The 12,222-nt window shown below is 35.0% G+C and overlaps 1 protein-coding gene across 1 annotated transcript in view; it reads right to left on the minus strand.

The window, feature by feature from the left end:
- LOC107590809 (non-muscle caldesmon-like) overlaps nt 1-12,222 on the minus strand; it is a 29,551-nt gene that overhangs the window by 11,499 nt on the left and 5,830 nt on the right. The window contains exon 2 of the mRNA XM_016279721.1: nt 4,379-4,483. Within this exon, the coding sequence (XP_016135207.1) occupies nt 4,379-4,458 (80 nt within the window). The 5' untranslated portion in view covers nt 4,459-4,483. The remainder of the gene's footprint in view (nt 1-4,378; nt 4,484-12,222) is intronic.

Genomic DNA, 12,222 nt, shown 5'->3' on the forward strand with positions numbered 1-12,222 from the left:
TTTATGGTGAAAATCTATATTACCCTCAACAAGACAATGCATGTACTTATACAATAAAGTATTTTACAAATTTTAAGTACAGAATACAAGTCATTTTGTAATGCACTTTGAAAGAAAACAGTACAAGAATGTTCCCAGTGGTCCTTGCATTGCTATAGAAAGGCCTTAAATTCATCATGTGACCTTCACTCACTTGCATCCTTTAAAATGCATCAGTTAAAGCCTAAATGATTGGTAAAGTGTTATGTCAATCAAAGAACTGATGTAATATTGAGAAATCCTGAAATTGGACAGAATTATGATGGCATCGTTTTGAAGTGGTAATATGCTGAAACTATTGAATAAGCAAATGCATTTAGAAAAGATGCTGATGCATCTGGTGAGCTGTTTAATCAAGCACAAGTGATTTATGGGCGATGCCATGTTCACTTCCTTTGACATAAGTATACGGGTTCTCTCCGTTGCTGTTTTGAACTGGAAACCATGACCGGCAGCTGGGATTTGGGGGAGTTCAGATTCTTTAGCATCAATAATTTTCATAGAGAATATTTCTTTTCCAGATATGATTCCAATAAAGTTTGTTTTCTCCACTACAAAGCCAATGGATGTGGTAGAAATGGCTTGAGGTTTCTTTCTTGAGACTCATCCATCTCAATAAAGTTTCTCTCTCGGTCATTCCAGCACATATGCACTGAAGTTTCTGAGACCAGACTGAAATATGACATTGTGCAGCAGAAGTGAAGGATTGTGAAGAAGAGAAATGTATTCCCCACACTCAGAGTTTAACATGCACACAATGGGAGTAAGTGTCAGAATACATCATTTCTCCAGATAGAAGTTATTAAGTAAGGCGTGGTGGATTTGGCTTGAGTATTTGCTGGACTTGAAAGTGATTTTTATCAAAGGTTTGATTTCCCTTACTGCTTTGATTGTTGCCACAATGAAGCTTAAAAGTGGCTGATGCAGAGAGAGCATTTTTTATTCAAGAGATGCAGAGCAGAGCGTGTGCAGAGCAGGGGAAGCGAAGGACAGGATTAAGAACCGCTGCTGTAGAACATTGATTTTTAAACTTGTGAATCCATTAGAATCACTAGAAGACAGAATTGTGATTCATATGAATAGATGTTTTCGTGCACCCCTAGTTTTGACGGCGTGGCAACAACGCTTCCTCTTCTCTAAAGCAGCGCAACATGGCCTCGCCCCCTTTGCTGCATGTTCCCGGAGGCAGGGTTTATGTACATTTCTGGGTTCGTGACGTAACGAACCCGGGAAGTAACTCGTTGTAGTCCCTACAAGCCGTATTTGTAGGCATTAAACTGGCAGAATTTTAAAAGACGAGATCTCCATTTGCATTGACCTTTCAGCTTCGTAACTTTGCAGATATTGTTTATGCTCAAACAGCAACATTACACACTAACTAACATTAAAAAAGTGAAATCGCAATCAACCACCCCTTTAAAATGTAGTTGCCAAGATTGTAAGAAATGTTCTCTTTATATTCTATGGTTTTATATCATTTTTAGAAATGTTTTAAAATATATTTTTCTAGGTTAAAAGTATTTTTTAAAACATAAAAATATGAATTCATAAATATCATTAGGGAGGGTGTGGGGAGTTGACACCACACAACATTTTACAACCTAAACTAACCTTGCCTTGTAATAAATCAAATTGTCATAAAAAAAATCTGTCATAAAAATCTGTGAAATATTTTGATGTTAAAAAAGGTCAAATCGAGTATAATTGAAATACTATTATAGTTTAATTAATATTTAAAATTTTAAATATATTTTCTGTTATTTTCATTTATTTAAAGTTTTAGTAATTTTGTTGTTTTTGTCATTTTTAGTAGTTCTTGTATTTTGAATTATGTCTATAAATTTTTTATTTAATTTTGATTTCAGGCTTAGTTTTTGTTATTTTAGTACATGAAGTTAAACTAAATGAAAATGAAAAATGTTGCTTTGGCAACTAGCTGTCACGGTCTGCTACTGTGAGGAGCACGGAGCGAGGAGATGTCGAGGAGAGGGGGCATGTCGGCTTCCAGTTCGGTTTCCCCGTCTATAAGATCCCCCTCGAAGTATATATATAATTTCAGTTAAAATTTATAAAATATATATTTTTTTATATTAAAAGATTATTGCAAACTAGTTATAAAGAATTTAATAATAATATATAATTTTTTTTAATGAATATTTAATTGTATTTTATTTAGGATTGCTGTATCACTTAGTCTATACGACATTTGGACTGGACCTGGACAAAATAAATAAATCTTAAGTAAGAAATTAAAAACATGCTCATCAAGAAGAAGTGGCAGAAGTGTATTTTATATATTTTTAATAAATTAATAGAAAGTGTTATTCTTCTTTTCTGAATTTTCATCACAAAGACTATTGTACAAAACTACAAATATCCCTGAGAATAAACACTGTAATCTTCTAGACTCTAAATATTGCAACTGCAAAGACAGAAAACCATGGAAAGTGTGAGGCTGATAGTATATGTTATCGTTAGAGTATCTAACAACCAAAAAAACCGGAATGATGCAGATCTAACATTCGTAGCTTTTCCAAGTACACTATACCGTCCATTAACACCACCACCACCTCCCACAAATACACAAACAATACAAAACTGATCATGTGCATTCCAGCCTACGTGAAAATGTGATCATATGTGCTGACAGTCACCATTATGTGCATTCATCTGTTCTCATTCCCTCACAAAGAGCAGTAAAGCATCTGTCATCTCCAGTAGTACACATCTGCGGATCAGTCCTTAAATGGAGCGCTGGACAGTGGGAGTTATAAAAGGATGGAGAAACTGCAGCTCTCGGTCTATGAGTGGGCCAAGTCATCCTGAACTATAAACACTGAACAAACCTGACCTGCCAAACCCACACTGCACATTACCCATGCTAATTCACAGTTTTTATGTATTTTAATTAATATGAAGAGAATAAAGTTTTGCAAGCCTTTTACCATGACCATTTTAAATGTCCATATTTTTCATATTACACAAGAATGTTAATGTTCGCTGCTGGGTAGCACTTGAAGCAGTTCTTGAAAAAAAGACGGATTTCCACAGAAGGCTTGCGTCAAAACAGAAACACATGAATAAATCTAATCTGTTTTAAACAAATCCAGTGTAAACACAGAATAATTGACATTTACTGTTTACAAAAGACCAATAATGCAATGGCATGCTATTTCTCTTTTGTTTATAATGACACTAAACATTTCTCCTTTAGTTATCTCTATTGGGTCCACATACTACATTTTACAAATTATATTATATATAATTATTATTTTTTTTGCAGTATCCATTATTCTTAATGTTGATTCTCATTTTAAATTTACTATAACAAAAACAAATTTTTTTTATTGATATCAGCATAATTTAGACAGTACAACAAACTACCATGATTTAAAAAGTATTTATGTATAATTTAAATATTATATTACAGTAATATAATAATAAGATAATAATAATAATAATAATTTTGCATTAAAATAATGATAATTACAGAAAACATTTTCTTAAATATAATTTCACAATTTTTTATTTAGGTTTTACAGCAGTGTGATTGTAGTTGACTAAAACTAAAATGGAAACAAAAATGAAAACTATTAAAAAATATTGATTAAAAATAATTCACTTTGAAATAAACATTTACTGAAATAAAATAAAATATATAAAAGAAATTTCAGGTAGTTACCAAGGCAACCTTTCTAAATTTGAATTTAGTCTAACTTTATATACTAATGTAACTAAATCCGAAATAGACAATTATTAAAATAAAACAAATGAAAAACAGAACATATAAAAATTGATTCAAAATATTCATTAACATTATAAGAGTATTTAATTGATACTAAAATAACACCCTATTGCACTGAGATTTCAAGGTTTGAACATTAAACTAAATTCAACTAAACCTAAATTAGGCACATCCCATCTGCCTGTCTAACTATTCCTTGTCTGAAAGAAACTAAAATATATATCCAATGTGCATCTGTCTAAAATCAGATATTATCTGGATTTACTCTACCAAACCGTCAACTGTAACAAAGCACTGTAAATGTAGGAAGACATTTACGAGCATGTCAACCTTTATAAGGAATAGAGAGACGAGCAGAGGCACGGTTGTTTGGATGACGCAGACACAGGCCTCTCCAACTTGGCCAGACTATAACAGACAGCACTCCGGTGGCTTAAAACAGTATTAAACTCATCATCGGGATGACAGTGATCTGAATGTTATTGCATCATCTAAAATGATGAATCCCATTTGATAATGGAAGCAATTGAGAGCAAATTAAACATAAAAAAAAGAGGTAAATAATGTGTGTAAATTAACGTGTTTGTGACTTACTTCTCTGCCTCCCGCTGCATCTCTTCTCGCTTTTGTCTCCGTAACTCTCTGCGATGCTCAAAATCAAAGTCCTCATCCATGATTCGCACAGAGCTGGGGTACAAGCTGAAAGCGAGAAAGACAGTCAGACAGGGTGGGATTTATAAAGATTTGAACTGTCCTGATCACTTTAATTCAAAGTCAAGACGCTCCCTGTCAGCTGTTTGGCTTATAACTTACCAGGACCACAGCATTCCAGTTTCTTGATCCATTTCCTTGGAACAACTACCAGGAAAGGCAAACTATGCCACACATTTAACTTCACCACTGATCTTCTCTCGTCACTGACATATTATTTTAAGTTTCAATATCCTCCTTAACTCTCGGCTCTTGCCATAGGCCTACAATGTTTGTATAATGTATAATTTTAAGAATTTATATAATGTATAAGCTAAGTATAGCATTTCCTGGTCTTCTGTCATGTTTGAGAGAATATCATTCAAATAAATCATGCTTTTGTGTTTTCTGATTGTATGCCCAAACAGAGTTAAGGAAGTGGCTAATTGTTTGCTTACATTCTCTGAAATAATGAATAATGAATGCTAGAAGGGTAAAGGATGTCATAAAACAACAATCCGCCAAGACCCAAGTGCCTTCACCAATATAAAGGTGCAAAAATCATAGAATTCCTGGAATTAAATATATCATAACTTGATAATTTTGTGTTTTATCACTAATACAAAAACAAATGATGGTTTCCCCAAAGACACTTCTCATCTGTCATTGGTCAGAATCTTATGAAGCCATTGGTTGAACCAGTGTTGCTATGTCGAAAACGCCAGTGTTTTAGGCGGGAATCATTAACCTACAAATTGGCAATGCTTCCTTTAGTTAACTCTGTAATAATGAACTGAGATTGAAGAAAGTAGTTTAAAATATTTAACAGAACATAGCAAAGAATGTGTCCCTGAAATATTCGTCTTACAGTCCTGACTACTATTGATGTAGTCAACATCATCATCATCTGTAGAGGTATGACGAAGCAGTAATGATGACCTACTGCTTTTCCTGAAAATATGCCCGGCTTTGTGATTTTGGAAAAATGTCTGTGGAGCTGTAGGTCACCATGGCAAATTCTGGCAGGTGCAAAGCAGCCATGTGTCAGCCAAGCAGACGTCCTCATAAAGGTTTGTTTATGTGTGGCCATTTGGTACTGCTATCGTCTGTCATTGCCACTTGAGTGCCTCTTATTTAATAAAAGCTTGTTGGAATGACTGCTATTTAGTTCCAAACTGCGACTAAAACGAATGCGACAACAGTTAAAATTGTGCGACAGTTTTGTGACGTGTGAGTGTCCTCTGGCGGTTTCATTGGATTTCATAACGCTTGAAATCTGCACTGCAACGTTTTCTGTCTGAACTGAACCCGACAACGATTGCAGATGTGATTCGCGAAAATTACTCTTTTGAACCGGTTCCCTTTTAATGACTTCAAATTCACGAAAGGCCCGCGTGAATGATTAGCGGTTTGAATCGTTATGATGAACTGTGATGAATGGTTCCTGAGACAAAAATTAAAATGAAACATTTACGAGCCAAACAACGTTTTTAGTTTTTGCCTTGAATGTGTTCTGTACGGAGTAGTGACACTTAAAAATAAAATGAAGAAATACATTTTAATTTACAATTTAATAATTCATTCAAAGAAAAAATGGAAATCTATCACATTTTAAATCGAGGCATTAAAAGCCATGTTTATAAACGTTTGTAATTCATGTTGGTTAAATAAAATAATAAATGAAATCATTTAAATTTGCATTTTTGAGGGTGAAAAAAAAACATTTGCAAGTTTATTTTCTTTGTCGTTTGGTCAAATACTTTTCTTTAGTTCACCCAAAAATTAAAATGTTGTCATCATTTACTTACCCTCAGTTTTCTTTACTTTTCTATACAATGGCAGTCAATGGATAGAAGAAAGAAAGAAATTGGAACAACTTAACCTTTAACTGTCACCCGTCCCCTCTGTGGGACGCCTACGTTTACTTCACTATATTACAATTAAATCCTAATCTAATCATGACAAACTATATATCGTTGGAAAGGTCTAAGACTCCTAAATAGATATTTTACCAATGTTTTTGTAAAAAATTCTGTGGGAACAGTAAATAGATTAATTTATGACAAGAGTGCACCTCAAAAAATCTACATCATAACAGGAGTTCTGACCTTTGTCAAAAAAAAGTCTTCTTTGTTGCCTTTTTCTCTATCACACTTCAGAAATCATCAGAAATTATAAATCAGTTGAAAACTTTAAATCTCAAAATTCATCCTTTGAAACCCATTTTAAAATCAATCTTTGCATTACCGTGAAAATGGTACATCACTATCATGTTACAAAATGTTTTCGTTCATGAATTATAAAAATTTAAGTTTGGATCGTGCACTTTCACGTCTATGTTCAAAAATGTGAGTGACAGTTAAAGGGTTACGGGTAAGTAAATGATGACAGAATTTTTTATTTTTGGTTAAACTTTACCTTCAAAAAGTGTCTTTGGACAGCTCAAAGTCGATATAAGATGGACTGTTATTGGAGAGTATATAGCCTGCAGTTTTAAATATGTCCATTTATTTTTTAATTAGCCTAAAATTATTTATGAATTTATTTTGTTATTATTTTATTGAACCACATTTTATAACATTGATTAAAATGTATAACTTCTTGCTTCATTTTATTTTTAAGCATCAGTTCTAGTCCTCCACAGCACTGACGCCTTTGAATTTTAATACAGTAAGGTTCTGAGAGCACTTTAACATCTGTGACAGAGCACTTGGTTGGATAATTCTGGTAAGGATTTTACAGTCCGTCTCCCTGCAAGACACCAGCCTCCATTTCATATTATAATACCTTTGCATCGATATGGGAACAATTAGGTTGGTGGTGTCACAAAGCCTGTTCTGTGTTCTTCTCTCCATATCACATGTGTGGAGCGCTGGGCCAGACAGAAAGCGCCCAGCAGGCTAGAGGTGAGTGGACTCGTTGGATGGCTGCTTCCACTGGAGCTGCAGGCGTGTTTGGTTTGGCTCTCCTCCAGAGGCAGAGGAACAAGGCTCTTGCACCAGTCTAAAGAGTCTCCATATGTGCATAAACTGAAAAAGTCCTGTAATGGTGACCTCATGTGAGGGCTTTCTGGGTGACAGACGCATAAGGCTTTCCTGGTTCCAAACTGCGACTAAAACGAATGCGACAACAGTTAAAATTGTGCGACAGTTTTGTGACGTGTGAGTGTCCTCTGGCGGTTTCATTGGATTTCATAACGCTTGAAATCTGCACTGCAACGTTTTCTGTCTGAACCGAACCCGACAACGATCGCAGACGTGATTCGCGAAAATTACTCTTTTGAACCGGTTCCCTTTTAATGACTTCAAATTCACGAAAGGCCCGCGTGAATGATTAGCGGTTTGAATCGTTATGATGAACTGTGAGGAATGGTTCCTGAGACAAAAATTAAAATGAAACATTACGAGCCAAACAACGTTTTTAGTTTTTGCTTTGAATGTGTTCTGTACGGAGTAGTGACACTTAAAAATAAAATGAAGAAATACATTTTAATTTACAATTTAATAATTCATTCAAAGGGTAAGTAAATGATGACAGAATTTTTTATTTTTGGTTAAACTTTACCTTCAAAAAGTGTCTTTGGACAGCTCAAAGTCGATATAAGATGGACTGTTATTGGAGAGTATATAGCCTGCAGTTTTAAATATGTCCATTTATTTTTTAATTAGCCTAAAATTATTTATGAATTTATTTTGTTATTATTTTATTGAACCACATTTTATAACATTGATTAAAATGTATAACTTCTTGCTTCATTTTATTTTTAAGCATCAGTTCTAGTCTTCCACAGCACTGACGCCTTTGAATTTTAATACAGTAAGGTTCTGAGAGCACTTTAACATCTGTGACAGAGCACTTGGTTGGATAATTCTGGTAAGGATTTTACAGTCCGTCTCCCTGCAAGACACCAGCCTCCATTTCATATTATAATACCTTTGCATCGATATGGGAACAATTAGGTTGGTGGTGTCACAAAGCCTGTTCTGTGTTCTTCTCTCCATATCACATGTGTGGAGCGCTGGGCCAGACAGAAAGCGCCCAGCAGGCTAGAGGTGAGTGGACTCGTTGGATGGCTGCTTCCACTGGAGCTGCAGGCGTGTTTGGTTTGGCTCTCCTCCAGAGGCAGAGGAACAAGGCTCTTGCACCAGTCTAAAGAGTCTCCATATGTGCATAAACTGAAAAAGTCCTGTAATGGTGACCTCATGTGAGGGCTTTCTGGGTGACAGACGCATAAGGCTTTCCTGAACCCTTTTAACCTCTGCCTACAACCTGTCACATCTGTCAGCAGATGTGCTTTGACCACTGGGTTAATGTATTGCAACCACACATAAGATAATATGTATGCAATTTTCTACATTTGCATTAGGTTTGATGTGAGAAAGTGACCCCAGTGGAAAACTAGTGAATTGATCAGATTTCAGTGGAGCACTTTTCACTGCATTCATCAAATCAGTTTTTAACACTTTTGCCAGTTTTACAAATGAAATTTGTGCAATTGCCTGCACTTGTTTTGTATAGGAACCCGCGGACAAGCATCAGTCCTGTTTTACTAACAGTGGTAGAACAGGCATTTAGTTAAAAAAAAGTCCATAATCTTTTATATATTCAAAAAATCTTTCATTAAATGTTGTGTGAAGACAATTTTAATAGTAATTGTTCTTACGGAATACGAGAATTTTAAAAACAATTTAAATGACAAGCATAGCAATTTGAGAGAAAACGATGAAGGCTATATAAATGTACATAACTTTTTAATGTTAGATTTCTTTAAATACATTGCTTATAATTTCAGTTTTCGTAGCAAAAACATTTAATTGTATTTATATTTAATTAATGAAATGTTTTAAGATTCAATTTACTTTTCTTTGTTTTACATTCCTAAAACTCCTTTATTTAGACTACTTTTTTCCGTTTTAATGATGAAATTGCAGATTTTCATTATGGTCTGAAACTTTTATACCCCATTGCATGTGTCTGTAGCACTCTAGCAGAATACAAATATATTTCCGTTTGTTAGGACAAAACATGAGGTCTTGATAAAAGAAATCAACAACTTCAGGAACAAATGGAGACACTGACAAATTCAGGAATTTCCTCAATGCAAAATATCTGTTAAAATAGAGGCTAATAAAACCAGACTAAGTGTTCTGAAGAATTCAAAGGCATTTTCTTTTTCTGTTCTCATTTCACTTGCTCATTACAGAATGCTTTTGGGTACAGTGGGCATGTTATACATTTCCCAGACTCCCTTTCGCTGTCCAGTCTTCCTACCACAAGTTATTGTCGAGTCCACAAATCATTTCCACATGACGGAGACGGAGAACATATTCTAATTTATACATCTGTGACTGATTCCAGGTCCTGGGCAATTTGCCCTATTCATGGTATTCATTTTTTACGCAGAGAGTTTGAACACACTACAGTAGACTCCACTAGTATGACCAACATAATGCTTTTGCACTAAAGTACACAGATGGAAAAAAAGCTTGAAATGAATCTCATTAGAACTTTTACAGTACAGACTGACAGATCATGTCCAAATCTGTTAAAAAGATTTGTATAGCGTATCTTAAGCCCGTAATGGAATTTCTGTGTGTCAGGACGTCAGCATTTTAGAGCTGTTGCTACCACCCAGGTAAGACTGGGTGAAGCCGTTTACAATGACATAACGAGCTGTCTAGTGGGTTTTCAATAAAGCTTTATTATGTGCGGACAGGACAAACGTGTGGAGCCAGAATACACATCAGGGCGGATCTACGTCCAAGCCAAAACCAACGAGAGCTGTGCAAGATGCTGAAACGATTTTCTAGTCACTGATAAAGTACCTGCTTTCCATTTGATTTATTCACTTATTCAGACCTTTAGACACACTGCATGAGAAAGGAGTATTACATTAGGTAGCTATGCTATAGTTTCATCTCTCTTGCATCACTCTGTGGTCTCTTTCTCGTGATATAACAAAATAAATTAATGTTTAACATTTTATGGTCATTATTTTATTTATTTGCTCACAGTCACAAGATATAACAACTTAAAGGGTTAGTTCACCCAAAAATGAAAATTCTGTCATTAATTTAGTCACCCTCATGGCGCTCCAAAGCCGTAAGACCTTCGTTCATCTGAACACAAAAAAGGATATTTTTGATGAAATCCGAGAGCTTTCTGACCCTGCATAGACAGCAATGCAACTACCACATTCAAGGCCCAGAACGGTAGTAAGGACGTCGTTAAAATAGTCCATGTGGCATCAGTGGTTCAACCGTAATTTTATAAAGCTACGAGGATACTTTTTGTGCGCAAACAAAACAAAAAGAACAACTTTATTCAACAATTTCTTCTCTTCCGTGTCAGTCTTTGACACACATTCACGAGAGTTTCATCAAAAATATCTTCATTTGTGTTCAGAAGATGAAGGAAGGTCTTGCGGGTTTGGATCAACATGAGGGTGAGTAATTAATGACAGAATTTTCTGAATTTTGACAGAAGTATCCATTTATCCACTATCCATTTAACAAAAATGATGATTTTTTTATACTTTTAGGGATCTTCTTCCACCCTTGTTGCTGGTCAAAAATGACCAGCCTACAAATTTTTTTTACTTGTTATGCTATATTATTACTAAATATTGGATTGTTTTCTTTCGATTAGAACAGTTTTTAAAAAAAAAACTGATAGGCCTCATTGATCTGAACTTATGCCCCTCATTTTTTGAGTGAAGATTGTAAAAATTATGTCTCCCCCCCCCCAATGTTTTGGACTTTTCGGCAAAACATAATTGCTTAGTAGCCATGTAAAGTAGGATAATGTAGGCGTTGTTAAATTTTTTTGATTCTACATACCCAAAAAGATATAAATGTCACTATATATGTATAAAGACATATTGACACTGAAAAATAAAATAAAATGATTTAATATTCTATGGATTGTTTTTTTCAATTAAGCTGACACGTATTTATTTATCTTTATTTATTTTATTATTTTATTTGTGACATGGGTTCAAATCTGGAGTCATTTCCCACTCCCCCCACTCACTCTTCCTGTCAACGCACAAGCTAAAAAACTCACTGAAGTTAAACAATAAACCAGAACAAAGATCTTTTGCTCCTCTACAGCTTATTTGGACACCTTCTGGATTCATGAGGACAAGATGAAAGATTTAACTTATGGCACACCTGTCATTTTATTCAGCAAAACCATCAAAGACCAAGGCAGCGACATGTTGTGTTTTTCCTCAACCCATCTTTTTGATGTGCAATTAACGTTAGTGCTGGCAATTACACCAAAACCTCAAATCACATCAAGAACAACATGGTCTTAGCAGTAGAATCAGCTGTACATTGGCAGTGAATCGAGCCCTCTTGAGTCCCTTCACTCCCCTGCTTCCGCCGCACCAATTTCCAGATGCACAGACAGGGGTTTCCCAACCAGAGATGCACTGAATCAATGGCTCGTAAAATTCTGACCCAATAAATATGTGAAGGCTTTTTGTGCCATGACGTGTGTAACAGGACAGAGTTGCTGCTCACTGGTGAGGCCTTGCATAACCAAACATGGATAAAGATGCTCAGTGCAAGACTTGGATCTCTAAACAAGTACTGTATACTACTGGGAGTTTCAGTAGTTGCAGTAATGCACGATTGCTAGTAATATGTGACCCTGAAAGACAAAACTAGTCTTAAGTCGCTGGGGTATATTTGATTTTATATAGATTTTTCATTTATGTCAAAAATCATTAGGAAATTAAGTAA

Source organism: Sinocyclocheilus grahami, unplaced genomic scaffold (assembly GCF_001515645.1).
Source record: "Sinocyclocheilus grahami isolate Dianchi unplaced genomic scaffold, SAMN03320097.WGS_v1.1 scaffold133.1, whole genome shotgun sequence".
In the NCBI taxonomy this organism is placed as follows: Eukaryota; Metazoa; Chordata; class Actinopteri; order Cypriniformes; family Cyprinidae; genus Sinocyclocheilus; species Sinocyclocheilus grahami.